The 18,117-nt window shown below is 39.7% G+C and overlaps 1 protein-coding gene across 2 annotated transcripts; it reads right to left on the bottom strand.

Moving 5' to 3' along the window:
• Positions 1–3,765: 3,765 nt before the first annotated feature.
• BHMT2 (betaine--homocysteine S-methyltransferase 2) lies at positions 3,766–18,089 on the bottom strand. 2 transcript variants are annotated; one of them, XM_082651031.1, is made up of 8 exons: positions 18,010–18,089; positions 14,216–14,348; positions 12,272–12,363; positions 11,072–11,263; positions 9,683–9,830; positions 8,431–8,613; positions 7,935–8,163; positions 3,766–4,731 (listed from the first exon to the last, which is right to left on the bottom strand). In XM_082651031.1, the coding sequence occupies exons 1-8, from the start codon at positions 18,040–18,042 to the stop codon at positions 4,650–4,652; spliced, it is 1,092 nt and encodes a 363-aa protein (XP_082507157.1). In that variant the 5' UTR covers positions 18,043–18,089; the 3' UTR covers positions 3,766–4,649. The 2 variants fall into 2 exon arrangements, with proteins under 2 accessions (XP_082507157.1, XP_082507158.1); XM_082651032.1 differs by lacking the exon at positions 18,010–18,089 and adding an exon at positions 17,866–17,998.
• Between the last annotated feature and the right edge of the window lie 28 nt (positions 18,090–18,117).

The following is an 18,117-nucleotide window of genomic DNA, read 5'->3' as shown; positions in this document are numbered from 1 at the left end:
TGTACCCAAGAGGCCTTTTACAGTAGGTTTGTCAAAACTAGGATCCAATACGAGACCATGAGTTGCATTGGTTTGTTTTACACACGTGAGCACTCCCAATACACGGATCTGTGGAATGGACCAGGCCAGCTATCCCATAGCATATATGATTCACCTGATTGTTTCCTTGTGGAATTATTTACCTTATTCCTAGATCACCTGTATTTCCTCTAAATTGGAAGTGGAATCCAAAGACTTGATTAGATTCCACTCAGGCACCTTTGGCTGGTACATCATTGCTGATATAGTGTTTCTCATTCTGTATCACAACAGGAAACTCATGATATCTGATTTTCCCTCTTGCAATCAGAAATCTTGATATAAATGTTAAAATTATAAAAATTAAAAAATTTTTATTTCATTGAAAAAGTAATAACTACCCATATTAACACATTTAGACACTAAGAAAGGTATCAGAGAAAACGAAGTCTTCCTTCTACACCATACTTTCAATCACTAGGCTTCCTTTCATAAGAGGGAAGCATTCCTCCCAGAAATATTCTACACACGCATGATGGGAGCATACTTTCATTTAGAACTTGTCTGGGAGGTCCTTCCTCTTTAGTACATGTTGAGCTCAGGTACTCTGTTTCTTTTTTAATTAAAAAAATTTTTTTATTGAAATATAGTTGATATACAATGTTGTATTAGTTTCAGGTGTACAGCAAAGTGTTTCAGTTATACATATATATATATATATATATTTTCAGATTCTTTTCCATTACAGGTTATTACAAGATATTGAATATAGTTCCCTGTGCCAAACAGTAGGTCCTTGTTCTTTATTTTATATTGTAGTGTGTTAATATCTACTGTTAATCCCAAGCTCCTAATTTATCCCTCTCCCACTTCCCCTTTGGTACCATAAGTTTGTTTTCTATATCTGTGAGCCTATTTCTGCTTTGTAAATAAGTTCATTTGTATCATTCTTTTTTTAGATTCCACATATAAGCAATAGCATATGATAACATAGCATGTATTCCTTTTAATGGCTCCATGGTTTATCATCCTGTACACGTTCCATAAATCACTTAACTAGTATTTCACTGATGGATATTTTGGCAGTGTCCAGACTTGTGCTTTTGCACAAATATGAAAATAAGTGTAGGCTACATTCCTAGAAATGACATTGCTCCTCCAAGGGTGTGTGAATTCTAAATTTGGATAGGAATGGCCAAATTGCTTTCCAAATAGCTTGTACAAGTTTACGCTTCTACGAAAAGCATATGTACAATAGTGACTTTTCCTTTACACTCTCAACAACACAAGATATTATCTTTTTTTTTGTTGTTGTTAATGATAGGTAAAAAGAGTATCTTCTTGTTTTCACATACATTTACCTAATTTTGAATGTGTTGCATATCTTTTCCTATATTTAATAGGTTAAGGAAATCTATTTTCTGATTTATAGGTTAGGGAAAATCTCCCTTGGTATTTCAAATGTATGTAAATATTTGTGGCAGGATACTAGCACTCAGATTGCTTTAATCTGTAAATAATTATTATGCATAATAATAAGTTACAGATTAAAAAGAAAGAATAAATTATTATTCTTTCTGCCTCTTTTTCCTGCACTGGAAAGATAAAGAGCAAATATTTTCCCTACCTCCAATAAGGGTGCCTTTAGGAAAGTGGACCTCATTTCTCCATTCCTTTTGGTCTAATATCATGTTATATCAACAGAGCAAGAGGGAAAGAGGTTTTTCAGAAAACTTAAAAGGTTTGGGGCATTGGGGGAAGTGGGGAAGAGACAGTATGAGCTGCACGTGGGCCACAGGAGCTGAGAATTGATCCCCAGACGTTTCCGAAGAAGGGAGAGGACCTGCTGCCTGGGAAGGAAAGAGTCAAGTTGGGCCTGTGGTTCCTTAAGTACCACATTAAGGAATAGTGTATCAGTGCTCAGAAGCTGCCTGAACTCCCTGTCAGTGCCTGCAGACTCACTACCCAGCACCTCACATCACCTCTACCAGGCGCCCTGTGTTTCCTGTGGCACCTGACTCACAGCATCATATCCCACAGTGAAAGAGTGATGGTCAAGCAAGGGTGATGATGCTAGTACTGACCCCAAGGCTTTGCTTGGTCCCTAGCTGGGTACATCTTCCTCACAAAACACCTGTAAGCCCAAGAAAATGGCGTGAAGTTCTGAAGGCCAATCACATAGGAGAGCCCTCCTCACAACATCTACACAGGTGGGAGGATAGTTGAACTAAGACAACTTAAGACCCCTTTACTGGAATAGCGGTTACTAACCCTCGTTACACATTATTCCCATTTGACTTTGTTTAGAGTATTTTGGGTTTTGTGCGCACATTTAATTTTATATGGTGAAATTTATGTTTCTTTTTTTCTTTTATGGCTTTTCTCTTATGGACTTATGTTTAAAACTTTGATCAACCGTGAACTTGTTCTAAGAGATCCAACTTTTTCTTCCTAGGTTCCTAGGTTCCTTCCAACATTATTAAACAGTCAAGCTTTCCTCACTAACCTGAAATACCTCCTTTATCAATCCAGCTTTCCCTTACTGACCTGAAATAATACCCTCTTTATCATACATTAACATTTATATATATACATATATGTTCCACTGAACTTTTTTTTAATACAAGTATCCAGTGGCTTTAATTACTATGTTATATATAGTGGTTATCTGGCAAGGCCACACCTTCCTATCTCTCTTTATCTAATTTTCTCATAGCCCCTAGAATATAACCCCCGCCCCCATGTGCACTTGAGGGTTTGCATGTCTATTTCCCCTCAATACTCATGATTTTTTCCCCTTGGGATTATATTACATTTATTTATCAATTTAAAACAACTTTGTAACTTAAAATATCGTCTTTCTCTTTATGAGCTTGTGTGTAGATTTATTCGTCTTACTTTGCATCCTCAACTTTCCTTCAACAGCTCTTACACAGTTTTTGTAATATTATTCCTAGATATTTAATCATTTTGCTGAAAAAATAAAATAGATCTTTATTTCCACTATACTTTCAAAATCATTGTCAAGTGTATATAGAGAAGCAATGACTTTTGTATATAAAATTTTTAACCAGTAACTTTACTGAATTCTCCTGTTGTTTGTAAGAGCTTTCCAGATGATCTTCTTGAGATTTCTAGCTATATAACCATTTCATTTACATAAAATATAATTTTCACTTTTCCACTATTTTTAATTATCTAAATGTATTTACTAGTCTTGTCAGACCAAGGCAATAACAGTGGAGGACTGAGCATACTTTTCTGACTTTATTTTGGGGCATAATTATTAAATTGAAGTTAGAACCAAACGGTTTGAAATACTTTTCCCCAATATGTTTTTATTATTATCTATAATAAAATGTGATCCATTACTATATAAATTTTGAATCTTTCAATCTAGGAAATCTATTTTTTAAGGACTTTATTTGTTACCTGTTTGTCTCTTGGAAGTTTTATCAACTTCCATCTCATCAACATTCTATTCTGAGCATTTCACTTACTAACCCAAAATGAAACCTGTGTGTTTCATAAATGTAGGTTGGCTTTTGTCAACCTACATCATATATATGTATATATCATATATATATGATAGAGAGGAGAGAGGGGGAGAGAGAGAGAGAAGCAAGAGCCTGGAACATAATAAGTAATAAATGCTTGTTGTTATTACTATTCCAAAGAAGGTCCGTAAAATTTAAAGTATTCAAACACTTTTATAAAAGGTAAATTATTTTTAATTTTATTGTTACAAATTGATACATTGTTTTGAAAAATAGAGAGAAATTGGCATGTAGCAAATAGCTCAAATGTAAGTCAAGAAAATATTAGACCAAGATAGATTTGAACTCTGAATTTTCAAAAGGTCTTCCAAAACTGTTTATCTATTTTTATTTATTTTAAACAATTAACATAAGTATCTCATTGAGCATCTATTAGTATGCCTGGCACAATGATAAATACTTTAAGGAAAAATATAAGAAGCATATCACATTGTCCTTGTCCATGGTAGTTTACAATCTAGCTATTTGTGATTATATAGACACATTTTTAAAATTCTGGGACCTAACACCTTTAAGTAAAATCATCTCTGAAAGTAATCACTTTAGAAGGTTATATGATTATTTTAAAAAGTCCTAAAACATTTTTTGCATCTTTTCCTTTGGGATTGCCTTTGGAGTCATTATACAAATCATTTAAGAAAGGCAGACTCATTACTTTCATTTTAGTTTAGAATGCTGCTCTATCCCTTCTGTACCTAGTTTAGTCTCCGTAATTAATCACTGGGTTTGTTGCTCACAGACTTCGTTACTTTAAAATCTCAAATTCACCCTAAAAGACAAGTTTCACTATTCTTGATTCCCTTCAAAAGCATGTCCTGCAGCATTACTGGACAGTAAGTACCTGGAGGACGAGAAGCCTTTCGCATCAGCTTTGCATCTCCCCCAGCATCTTGCTCGGAGCTTAAGCACAGCAGGAATGCAATACGCATCCTATGTTGAATTGACAGCACATTAGCTGTTCAGCAGCTGGAGACATCAGGGTGGCCTGAGGATAGTGGCGAGGAAGGGTTCCAGATGGGGCTTGAGGGGAATTTCTTTCCATTCTGCTATTTCAGTGTTTTCTTTCATTACTCCTTAGGCATCTGGCTTTGACAATGAAGGACAGAAAGGTCTGCCTGAAGCTGGCAGCAGATTCTCCCAATACTCCCTTCTAGCCCTGTGATTTAAAAAATATATAGTTAGTCAATTAAAAGATTCATGTCTATTTTGTAAGTCCAATACTTTATATAGATATTGGCTAAATACTCATAAGTTTGGTGGATGATCAGGCTAAAGTAGAATTTCAGTTTCAACATACAGACAGAAAAACTATGCCCATATCCATTAATTCCAGGAGTCTTTCTACATTTCTGTCCTCAATAACAATCACTGGGTTTCATACCACCTTTCAGAAAAAGACAACATGTTTGAATTTTACATGTTTTTGTGAATTATATTCATTCGGAAATTTCTAGCAGGGTCCTTCTAGCTCTACTCAATATTTTAACATAATGACAAGTATACGAAACCAGTTTTAAACGTAATGAGACAAAGTATAATTCTTCAAAAAGTAACCAAAAACAGAATACAAATTAATTTGTCAGTATTTGTGCTTTGTTTTTAGACAAAGAAAGAACACAAAGTTTCCTGGTCACAGACCTTTGTGTTAAATGTATTTTTATAGTTTTTCCATTTTACCTATGAAACATTGAATAAACCAATATTTTTGGATGATGAAAATGTCAGAAATCTGGGGTGTCTACAGGTTTCTGGATAATCACAAATTTTTGTGAACATCAGTATGTTTGGGAGTTTAGGGTACAAGGAATGTCTGGCTTTATTCTATAGAATAATGTTTTATTTGAAATTGGTAATGAATTTTAAGGATCCCTAGACAGTGTTTATTAAAAAAAGCCATTTCTCACTTATCTGAACTATTTAAATCATCATCGAAGTATACTTTCCTCACCTTTTAATTATATTTCTTTCTTTAAAGTAATTTAATTAGTTAACTTATTTTTTGGCTGCGTTGGGTCTTCGTTGCTGTGTGCGGGCTTTCTCTAGTTGCGGTGAGCAGGGGCTACACTTTGTTGCGGTACGCAGGCTTCTCATTGTGGTGGCTTCCCTTGTTGTGCAGCACAGGCTCTAGGTGCGCAGGCTCAGTAGTTGCAGCACACGGGCCCTAGAGCGCGTAGGCTCAGTAGTTGTGGTGCACAGGCTGAGTTGCTCTGCGGCATGTGGGATCTTCCCAGACCAGGGATTGAACCTGTGTCCCCTGCATTGGCAGGAGGATTCTTAACCACCAGGCCACCAGGGAAGTCCCTATATTTCTATTTAGTACTTTTTTTTCTAAGCATGAGACCTATAAAAAGAAATCTTCCTGGATAAATATCCATACCTCCCAGAAGAAATGTTTGCCTAAATGATTTCTTGCCTACTTCTACAATCTAAATTAATTTACACTAGGAACATTGTCCTAAATGTTCAAAAATGAAGACTGTTCTAAATTCTACTGAAATGGATAAAGAAGTACAAAATGGATTAAAGACATAACAGCTCTGATTAGAGAAGAGCAGAAATTGTGGTTAGTTTCTAAAAGATGGAAAAGATTGACAGGTGAGAGAGAGAGAGAGAGAGAGAGAGAATAATTCAAAACAGAACAGTAATTCAAGGAGCCCCCAGAAAAATATCTTCAATAATAAAGTGATTGTAACAAACAGTATAATTTAGATATTGGAAGACCTTAGAGAAGGTGAAGGTCTATTATTCTTCTTTCAACAATAAAAAAGAAAGTTAATTAGAAATTCCTATAAAACCAAACATTGTACAAAGAAAGTCCAACTATGAAGCAAATTAAAGTATGGCCTGAGTTTGGACTATGGATGAAATCTAAGAGGAGAGAATCAATTTGACCTTGATGCTTGGAACGTTCTCTCACAAGGGGCTCAGGTTTTGTAAAATAGGTTTATTTCTCCTTCTCTTGGTTCTGCAGTGAATAATGTTTAGAAAATAGTGATCAGGGTACCAGGATATTAGATTGGAAATTTTATTGGTGGCACAAGATACGATAGATATCAGGTATTAAAGCAAGACAGACACTCTGCAGAAGTTTCAAAGTAGTTGCCTAAGAGCCAGTCAGATGACTCACTTGACTCTACACTGGAAAATCTAGATCACAGAGACCAATGGGTCAGCTACTTTGTGAGTGAAGATAGTGTGGTTAAATTGGGATCAGACCACACTCTCAGTTTGTCTCCTTAAAGGAAAGATGAAAAGTCTTCTAGCTAGTTTTGAGCCTAATAGGAGAGAGGGACCCAGCCTGGACATATTTAAAATCAGGCTCAAGAGAAACACCAGGAAGGAAAATGAGACTCCCCAAAATAGTTTATATCTATAGTGACCTGCTGAGAAAGTTGGGATCTGAGGGCAAAGCAGAGAAAAATTTTCAGAGAAAAATGCAATGCCTGTGGCATGAGAAATACAGACAAAAGTTTCCAGTGGCAGCCTCTGAAGAACTGTAAATACACTCATGAGGATCTGCCAGGCCCAGAGAATGTGGTCTTCCTAATAGGGTGTCAATTAAGCAATACAAGTTTACTCCCTTTTCCATCTGCTCTCCTCTCTCTTTGAATCTGAAGAGGTCAGAAACCATGATTAGCAATATGGGAAGGGAGGTTTGCAAGCATAAGACAGAGAAAGAGAAGGATCAGACTGGCCTTCCCTGGTTTCCTGAATATTGAAATCTCCTGCTGGAAAAAACGAGGTTTTCAGTTTGAAACATGTTCCAAGTCTTGATTTCACATGGAATTGAACACTTAGTTACTGAACTGCCACTGTGTTTGCTTATACTGTGTTTGGTTATAAACCTTGATGATGTAAAATTAGTTGTATACCTTAAAGAAACCAAGAGGTAGACGAGGGAGGAAAAGTAGAGGGAAATGGAGGAAGGCAATTCTTATTTTACAGAGAGTGGAATCAAGAGATACTGCCTCATATTGATGGATTAAAAAACAAGTAGTTAAATATGAAATTCAAACTTGTAAAGATCGCCAACAGAACAAGCAAAAATGTAATAAGTCAAATTTGTGAAAAGGAGATCAGGGCAAGGGGGAAGATTATGTGATTTAAATCCCTCAGCTTTCATAAAGGGTAATTACCACTTAAAATTGATAAAACAAGAAATAGAGAAATAAGACTTCAAAACATAAATGGCAAACAGGTTACCCCTGGAATGGGATGGGTGTCAGAAATGGGCGGCTTTTACCTTTCATTTTGTATACTTCTATACTTTTGAATTTGTATTACCATGTGCATGCATAATGCTAACAATCAATAAAATGAGATTAGAGGAAAACAGTAAGTTAATTAAAAAATTCCTACCTGGCTCTAATCCAGGGTTTGGTGTGCGTGTTGAGACCACTTCCCCAGCTGCCATGTTTGTCAGAAGACGGAGGCAAAAATCCCCTTTCCGGGGCCAGCTCCTCTGCAATCGCCCTGATGTGGTAGGGCTCAAATCCACAGCACCCACCTATGTACCTGACCCCCAGGTTGTAGGCCTCTCTGGCGTATTTTTGAATATCCCATCTGGTTGCAACTCTGGGCTCCAGTGCTGTAATACAACAGTTACGGCACTTCTGTTACCATCTCTATATTCAGACCATCGATGCTCAAGGGGTATTTTCTTTTTTCAATGAAGAAACTATAAATTTTAGAGTATGAATTCCTCAGATAGCTAATTTTTGGTTAACACTGAAAGTCTTTGTCTTATAAAGTCTTTGCCTCGTATCGTAAGTCTGTACTGTAGTTGTTCATTATAACCATTTCCGTTTTGTCACAACAAGAAACCACAAGGTCTCTAATATGTGCCTGAGCTTACCGAAGGGATATTCGGGGAGATCCACAAACCCTCCTTTGCCACAGTCGGGCATGTGGAACCCCAGGGGCTGCACCATCAAGTGTGCTTTCAGCCCTGCAGCCCATAGGCCTTCCTTCATGAGTCTCATTGTCTTCAGGCTGGTGCAGGGCCCAAATCGGCAGTTCACACCAACGATTGAAGCCCCTATGCAAAGAAATACATTTATTTACTTGTTTCAAAATGTATTTACTTGTTTATTTTTAAAAATTGAAGTATAGTTGATTTACAATGTTGCGTTAGTTTCAGATGTACAGTCAAGTGATTCAGTTATACGTATATACTTTTTCAGATTCTTTTTCATTATAGGTTATTACAAGATATTGAATATAGTTCCCTGTGCTATACAGTAGGTCCTTGTTGTTTATCTATTTTATATATAGGAGTGTGAATCTTTTAATCCCAAACTCCTAATTTTCCCCTCCCCCCACCCCCTGTTTCCCTTTGGGAACCATAAGTTTGTTTTCTGTGTCTATTTCTGTTTGGTAAATAAGTTCATTTTTATCATTTTATTAGATTCCACATATAAGTGATATGATATTTGTCTTTCTCTGTCTGACTTTGTTTCTATACACTAACAACAAAACATCAGAAAAAGAAATTAAGGAAACAATCGCATTTACCATTGCATCAAAAAGAATAAAATACCTAGGAATAAACCCACCTAAGGAGGCAAAAGACCTGTACTCCACAAACTATAAGACACTGATGAAAGAAATTGAAGACAACACAGATGGAAAGATATACAGTGTTCTTGGATTGGAAGAATCAATATTTTTAAATGACCATACTACCCAAGGCAATCTATAGATTCAGTGCAATCCCTACCAAATTACCAATGGCATTTTTCAGAGAACTAGAACAAATAATTTTAAAATTTGTATGAAAACACAAAAGACCCTGAATAGCCAAAACAATCTTGAGAAAGAGAAACAGAGCTGAAGGAATCATGCTCCCTGACTTCAGACTATACCACAAAGCTACAGTCATAAAAACAGTATGGTACTGGCACAAAAACAGACATAAAGATCTTTATTTTCTTTTTTAATAGTTGGAAGGTGTCTTAGAAATTAGCTGTCCCCCTCCACCTCCTCAGTTTTACAGATAAAGAGATAGATTCCAATTAATGTTTTTATTTCCAAACTGCTCTCCCAATGTTAAGAAACATGTCATAAACAATAACTGAACTGCTTATCACATCATGGGTCCACATTACCTGCCTTCACCAGCTTCACAGCACATTCTCCAGGTGTTACACCATGCATGTCTCCCTCTGGGCCTATGCACATGGTGGCTGCCACGGGTTTTCTGGCTTCTTTTAAGACTTCCACAGCCCACACAGCTTCTTCAGCATGTTCAAAATACTAAGAGAAATTTCATGTTCTTCTATTGGTCCAAATATAAAGCAGATTTTGAGTGGTAGACCGCAAATATTACAAGAACAGTTATAAAAATTACCAAATATATGTGATAAAATGTGCTAAGAAATGTGTCTCTATCAGACTGACTACAGAATACTTTTCTGAGCAAATATTTTAATTCCTTTAACAATAACATATAGGTTTTCATTCAGATATCATACTAAAAAAGGTTTTAAAGTAACTATTTAAAATCATACTTTTGAAGGAACAAAAGTTTTGCTAATAAATTTTGGACTCATTTTTTATGGAACTTGGGTGATCTTGGCAGAATAATTGTTTATCATGCTTTACAATTCAAAATACTTTTATATTCACTTCTAGTTCAATATTCTAAAGTGCTCCATAAAGTAAGAAGGGAAATATGATTAGTTCCCCAGATGAGAACATCAAGGCATAGAGAAGGGAGATGTAGCTACTGAGTGTCTTTGCCAATGGTAGACAGGACACCTTGTCTGGTAAACCCAGGCCATTTGCAGGGGTGCTTCCCAGGAAACCCCATAAGTGCCACAATTGAAAAGCTGAACTTAATTTAAGTAAGTGGAGAAAAGCTAGCAGAAATCTCCCTGTTTCTTCCTTTTTGACTTAGATTCTGCAGAAGCAGTGTGTGAGGAATGGCAGAGAAAGTCAAAAGAGAGGTTCTTAAAAAACAAACTTGTGTTCTCATCCATCTGGAGAACATGTAGGGCAGAGTTTGTGTTCATTTCTGTAGATGATTTTTTCCTGGTGGGTTAGCCAGGCTTGGGTAGCCCTAAGCCTTGGGAAGGTTGATGTAGCAAGGTTTTCAGTAAGTTCAGTAGGGAGATTGGGGAACTAGCAGTTGGGAGGCTATTGTCCTTGTTGGGGGTGAAGAGCTGGGTTGAGGCCTTGACTCTAGATGGTAGCAATCATGATGGGAAATAGGGAGATGGGAGAAAGAGGATATTCCGGGCCTTCATATCCAGTCAGTGACAACGCTTATTGATTCTAACTTCAAAATATCGCTCAGATGTTATAGCTTTAGTGAAAGCAGACAGATGGGAGTGAGCAAGGCAGGGATGGAGGAGAGCAGGGCAACTACTACTTGGCACTAAGTATTAATGGTGAGGCCTGAGCAGCCGCCTACCCTCTAGGCTTTACTCCCGGACAGCCTCTATCCTCCCCTCCCACAGCCCCTTCCAGCCCTGCCCCTTTAATGTTAGGCTTACCTCTGCAATCAGGAAGTCCACATTTTTCCTGGTAAAAACCTCTAGCTGTTGTCGAAAAAGTTTTTTAATTCTAGCTTCATCCTTGTGGTGTTTGTACAGTGATGTCTGGCAGATCCCCCCTGCTACCAAAGCATCACCTTTGTTGGCTACTTCTCTGGCAAGGTCACAGGCAGCGGTGTTTACAGCTTCCCACTGAGGTTAGACAGCAAGAGTACACATGGTGAGCCTGGCATTTTAAAGGTGAGATATAATAGATATCCAAGGGGGCAATGAGCAAGTAGCATGAGCACAAGTCACTGGTTTAAACTGCAATTCGAGAAGACCAGCCGAGTTGGGTATCATCTCTACTCCCAGTGAGCTTGTATGTTCATATTGTACTTACCACACTGGATTTTAGTAAATGCTCATTTGTTTGTCTCCCATACTTGACTGTGAGCCACTTCAGAATAGTGTCTATGCCTTTGTATCATCTTTGTATCTAGCATAGAGAATGGACTATAACAGGTACTCAATAAATGTTGGTTGGTTGAATGAATAAATGGGCATTAACGTTGACAAGTATTAATACTTTATATTTGCAGAATATCTCACAATACTTCCACATCCTTACCCACTTTTCTCAACAACCCTATGCATGTAAGTAAGTATCAGTTATCTCCATTTGGCAGAGTAAACCAGTTCTCCATGTCTTTTAAGTGTCTAACACAAAGTCGCACAACCAATAGGTGGCAAAGTTGGGTATAAAACCCAATTCTCCTCATTCCTAGGCTAGTGCTGTGTTCCCTAGGACCGCCCTGTCTCAACATGGACAAGTCAGAAGAGAAGAATGTGAAATGAGAAGGTAACAAGAGCATCTATAAAGTGTTCTTTCCCTACAAAAACATATCACAGAAGGATGGTCATGCCCTTCTAATGGCATATTTTCTCCCAGTCCTACCCCCTTCCCTAGATAAAGAGACAGAAAATGCTTATTTACTTAGTACCTATATGTTTACATCATGATTAATTACTGGATAGATACTTTATGTGGAGGAAAAAAATATTTTATTATTTTTTTAAAAAAATACTTTATTATTTTTTGTAATAAAGTGTAGTAACACATCAGGTCAATTCCATGGATTCCCACCAAGAGGTTATTTTTATTATAGATGATCCCTCTCCCCGCCCCTCCTCACTCCCACCTGCCCCATTATCGTTTACCTGACTTTCCATTTTGTCCTCACTGGCAGAAAAGGTGAAAGTCTGCATGACATTTGATCCTGCTCTCAAGAATTCCATGTGAAGCTGACGAACTACAAAGGAGTTGTTTTTTCCATTGAAATTAAAAAAGTAAAAATCACAGAAGCTATCATTTTCAGCGGCAGCTCATCCACTCACATCTCTTTCAATCATACACAATTTCAAACCTGGTATTTATAAAGAAATTCAGATTCAGGTCAGCAGAATTTAGGGGCAAGGCAGAGTCCATACCAAATGGGGGCTGTTTAGAGTAGCCTCATGTTGACCTGCTAGTGGGCCCCACGGCCTGGTGCAGTCACATGCAGACACTAAGGCCCAGTTGGCCAACTGTCCCTTGGTCTCTTGGTCTAGAGAGGGTTTATTCATTTGCCAGTGTCATGAAGGATGTAGCTCGTCTACTTACAGTCAGCACTGGGGGGCCCTCAAAGTAGGATGAGGGAATTCTCACAGTGGGCAGAATGCATATGGGTGGCGCCCCTATCAAGTGTACTCAATAACAAGCAGCTGGGGAAACGCAGTCAGGGAGCTTTCCTTGGCCCATCAGAAACTCCTTCCTCTCTCTCCCTTCATCTCCTCCCCAACTCAGTCTTTATCCTTGCTATTTCAACACTCTCCTCCTGGTTGAGCAAAGAAGATTTTCTAAAATTAAGAATGAGTTTTTCTTGGGTCAGATGAAATCTTCCTGCTAACACCAGAAAGACAAAACTCTGTCCTACCATATAACTCTGGGTGTCTGATGAAACAGTAATCATGGCCATTGGGTACTTATATGGGCATTTCATGTGGGTTAGTTCACAAGTCCTCACAACCAGCCCATGTCATGCCCCCGTGTGACAGATGAAGAAACTGATCCTCAGAGGTCAAATGACTTGTTCAAGGTCACTCAGCTGGTCAGTAGAAGGACCTAGACATGACCCCATGTTTGTCTGATACATTGTGTATATATGAATAAAATCAGAGTGAATCAAAAGTTCCATTCCCAGGTTGTATCCCGTTTCACCCATATCTTCTTTGGCTTTATTTCCCACTTACATTTAGAACAGCAAATCTATACTTGCTATATATATCTATATTTGCTATATATATATTTGCAAATCTATATTTGCTATTTGTCTATTCTGTTAAGCTGGTGGTTACCATTAATCGTCCCTACCAAATGTACTGTTTTAATATCATATGGAAATTAGCCAGAAGGATGAATCTGAAGCAATAACAGTTTTACTATGTTAAGGAAACTCTTGAATATACAAGGTAAATATTCATGGAACAAATATTGGTATGTATATTTTAGCACTCCCTGAATATGAAGATGCAAGTGTGTGTGTATGTGTGTGTGTGTGTGTGTGTGTGTGTAGAGGAGGGAAGGAAGGAGAGAGAAGCCCTTTCTTCAGCTCGTGTACTGCCACTGTCTCCACATCTTGGCAGTTTGGGCAAGTGAAACAGTGCCTAGAAAATGCTCACGGAACTTCCCTGGTGGCGCAGTGGTTAAGAATCCATCTGCCAATGCAGGGGTCACGGGTTCAATCCCTGGTCTGGGAAGATCCCACATTCCGAGGAGCAACAAAGCCCATGAGCCACAACTACTGAGCCCACGAGCCACAACTACTGAGCCCGCGTGCCACAACTACTGAAGCCTGCGCGCCTAGAGCCCGTGCTCTGCGACAAGAGAAGCCACCACAATAAGAAGCCCGCGCACCACAACAAAGAGTAGCCCCTGCTCACCGCAACTAGAGAAAGCCCGCACACAGCAATGAAGACCCAGTGCAGACAAAAATAAATAAATAACTAAAATAAATAAATCTATTTTAAAAAGAAAGAAAATGCTCGCTTTTATTTATCTTCTCTCAGTCAGATTTAAGCAAAATGTCACCCAGATAAACACTCAGGGGTGATGCTGGCACCGACCTGCACTTGGATGTTCTACTACGGCTTCTGAAGTCCAGAGCCCGGCCTTCACGTAGCCCCTCTTCTCCAGAGTTATGAGAAAGCTGCCGTCTCCAACCACAACCTCCCCACTATCCAGACGTTCCAAAATGCCCTGAAGAAGAAAAAGAAAAATCACCTAAGACCCCTCTTTTTTTTTCCTAAAAGCAGTTTCTAATTTTAGGAAAGGTGGTACAATGCTCTCACAGTTCCAGTTCTGTCAAAATCATCTGTGCCTAATAGTATTTCAGAAAGATTGAGAATACTCTATTATTGGACAATCCAGGTACTTGTTTTGTGCAAAGTTCTGTGACTATTTTTTCTCAAATACAATTTAATCTGAGTCAAACTGTAGTTAAAGTGCTGATTCCATAATGGTTATTTTGGTTTTTCAAGATGTTTGTGGCAGACACTGCTAGTCACCTAATGTGCATTTTTTTTCTCCTCTTCTTTGCTAATATATTTTGTTTGGGGAGACAATGTCCCCAACTGAAAAAAAAAAAAAATCCTCAGGCTCCTTTGCTGAGTGGGGTGGCCATGTGACACAGTGTTGGCCAATGGGAAATAAGTGAAAGTCTGCTGAAGATTTCTAGAAAAGTTTTGCTTTCCTGATACAGATGCCCACTCCCTTCCCTCTTGTCCCCTTTTCTCTGTCCTGTGTGGAATGTCAGCTTAAGCCCTGGAGGTATAGCCATCATCTTGCAGCCATGCCACTGAAAGCCAAATGCAGGCTGACAACTGCAGCCTGGTGTCTTAATGACATCTTGGAGTAGCTGCAGAGGCCGTGGACGGTGACCGTCCGCTAGACCTCTCGTTAGGTGAGAAAAATAAACCTCTTTTGTGTGTGAACCACTGGACATAATCCTATTGGACACAACATTTTATAATTATACTCTACATTTTCCAGCATGTTCACGGACACGTTATCATTTGGTACTCTTAACAACTTTGGGAGCTAGGCAAGGCGGATAGTTTTTATTCCCACTTTATAGACGAGGAAACTGAGGTTCAGAGAGGCTAAGTGACTTTCTCAAGATCATAGAGCTCAGTAAGTGAAAAAGCAGACATCAGACCTTCTAAATTCCTAACCTAGTCTCTATTTACCACCTTTCGAGTCAGCCCACCCATAATCTGAATATAAGGTTGCATCCAGAGCAGTTATCCAAAGCTATGGTTTCTATTGTCTACAAAGAGCTTCCCCAGATACCTGAATGGCTCGCCCTCTGATTTTCTTCAGGTCTTTGGTCAAGTGTCATTTTTTCAGAGAGAACTTCCCTGCGATTTATAAAAACTGCAAACACCCCCATGGGGATCCCTATCCCTCTTGTATAGACTGCATTCGTTGAAGATACAGCCTTTTGTTGAAAATACCAGCCAGTTCCTCTCAGCCCTGCCTACAGCTGGACACAGAGCAGTGCATGAATGGGGGAGGAAAGGTTCCTACTGCCCCTTCTAACCAGTCATATCTGCAGCCCAGGAAGGTACATTGGAAGCGGTTGCCCTGAGGTTAAGTACCAGGCCACTATCTCCACCACATCTCCATTTTCCTGTGGAGGGAAGTGGAATGGAGCCCAGCTCTGTTAACCAGAGCTGTAAGATGCTTGAGGCTCTGTCACCTCATACAGCACCTAACAAAGAGTAGGCCCTTAATAAAATATGCCAAGAGTTAGCAGACGGACAGGACGGTTTTGAAAATGGCACATACCTCACATATGCTATAAGCTTGGTCCTGACAAGGAGGAAAAAGAAAAATTAGCTAGGATTTTAAGAAAATGACAGTGCAAATTTTGACTGTTGCCTTCATGATACCAAGTAAATGTAAGGCATTTTGATCTGTTATCTGGATGTTTGTCCAACATTTAAAATTTTGCCAGTTTTCTAAACAGCCATTAGCAAAATAACTGAACTATCAATATTTGAATTCAGAGCATCTTTTAGCCCCTCCTTCACCGCTAGACTTACCACCTCAGTTAACTGCTACACCTGTATGATCTAAAGCCAGCTCTAGAATGACAGGACTGTGTAAAATAAAGAGCACTGGAAATTATTTGCAGCATATTTATATTTTCATTCCATCTTCCCTTTCAGTGTGGCAGTGACTCTGCCTTGGATCTGATGGTGATCTCTGAGAGGCATTTATGCCCTCTTTTTGCAGATAACAGTATCTAGACCTCTTGGATTTAAGATCTGGCTTCGGGGCACCTCTATTCATACACAGAGGAGTAGACCAACTTCACCCTACGGCAGGAAGCTGCCAGAGTTCCATCTGCCTGAAATTGCCACCAGGACTGCTCTTTTGGATTAAAGAAGCAATTGGAGGTGTCCTCTGTAGCAGTTAAATGAATTCTTAAAATGCACCTGTTAGCTGAGCAGAGAGGTGAGGTTAGCTCTGCCCCACTAACATCTTAGCTCCCAGGTACACATTAACATGGATTCTCATATGATAATCTTGGTGTTGCAAAGAGCAGAGGCCAGGAAAAATAGGACAGGGACAGCATATTTTTAAAAAACTTTAAAAAAAAATGAACTGTAAAAGTGAACATAGTATTAGAAAAAGCTCAGAGAAAGAAGTCAGCACAATGTTCTTTGCTTCTTTTTCTTTTTATCATGCTCATTTGCTTCAATGCCTATGTTTTACCTTTATAATCAGAAAAACATAACCAGAATATGTTTTTTTGTTAAGTTTTTTAAACCTATATTCCACATCTTATGGAACTACTACCATTATTGTGTCCTTCCTTACAGTGTGTGTATAAATATTTTTATGTAGTTGGGATCAGTCTGTGATATATCTCCTTTTGTAACTTAACATTGCAAAGCACTTTGCCTGTTCCCATACTTAGCTTTTTAATTGGCTGCCTAATAACTTATTAAACGGATGCACTTTATTTACGGAGCCCACTATTGCAGGGCATCTTGGTTGTTCCTATCTTTTTAGTATTACTAAGTAAAACGGTGGTGCACATCCCCCCTTCCTTCCCCACCCTCTCTTCTGAATTAGGGAGCACAGATGGGTTGCCTCGAGGAGTTTGGAGATGTCCCGCGTCCAAGTTCATGCCCTTTTCCTAATTTTGTTTTGTCACCCCTTCTCCCCACCACACACACATCCAGCGTAAAAATGGGAGAACAGGGCGACAGCTGGCGAGCAGATCGGTAAAGGGGAGCCCAGAGACCCAGACTACGGCGTGAGATGAGGCGGAGGCCCCACCCCCGGCTCCGCGCACCCCACCCTCCATCCCCGCCGCGGGTCTAGGGGTGTCCATGCCCGGAACCGGTTTCAGGCCAGTCCGAGGCTTGGGAGACCAGGCAACGGCCCTTCCCAAACACACGAGGGGCGCGAGCACTGGGGCCATTGAGTCGAAGAGCTGTAGGTGAGGGCGGGCGGAGGGCAGGAAATGTGAGGGCGGCCTGAGTCCGATGGCTGTACTTCAAACCCCTGCTCCACCTGGACTAGATCGGTGACCCTGAGCTAGGGTCTCGGACCCTGAGCCTCAGTTTCCTCACCTGTAAAATGGGAATAAACGTGAAGAGGAGATAATTTGCATGAAGCACTCGCGCAGTGCAGGGCAGCGAGTCAAGGCTCCATAAATGCTACCCAATATTGTTATCTCATCCTGACACCTAGGCACTACCGTCGTCCAGGCGATTCGCGAGCGGGTAAACCGAGGCTCAGAGCCGTCCAGGTGCCTCGCCCAGACCGCAGAGCTTGATTAGGGGCTGAGGTGAAGCCCCGCGGCCAGGAGGGCTGAGTACCTCCCAGTTTCCCCGAAACTCACCTTCTTGGCTCCGGGGCTTCCGGCCAGCGCCATCGCGGAGCGGCTGTGGCGGGCGCTGAGTGGCGGGCAGCGCACGGAGCCAGAAGCCCGCCCCTCGCCGGGGGGAGG

Source organism: Grampus griseus (assembly GCF_964374135.1).
Source record: "Grampus griseus genome assembly, chromosome: 3".
In the NCBI taxonomy this organism is placed as follows: Eukaryota; Metazoa; Chordata; class Mammalia; order Artiodactyla; family Delphinidae; genus Grampus; species Grampus griseus.
Note: the sequence above shows the minus strand (reverse complement) of the source record. Positions and strands in the feature narration are given on the sequence as shown.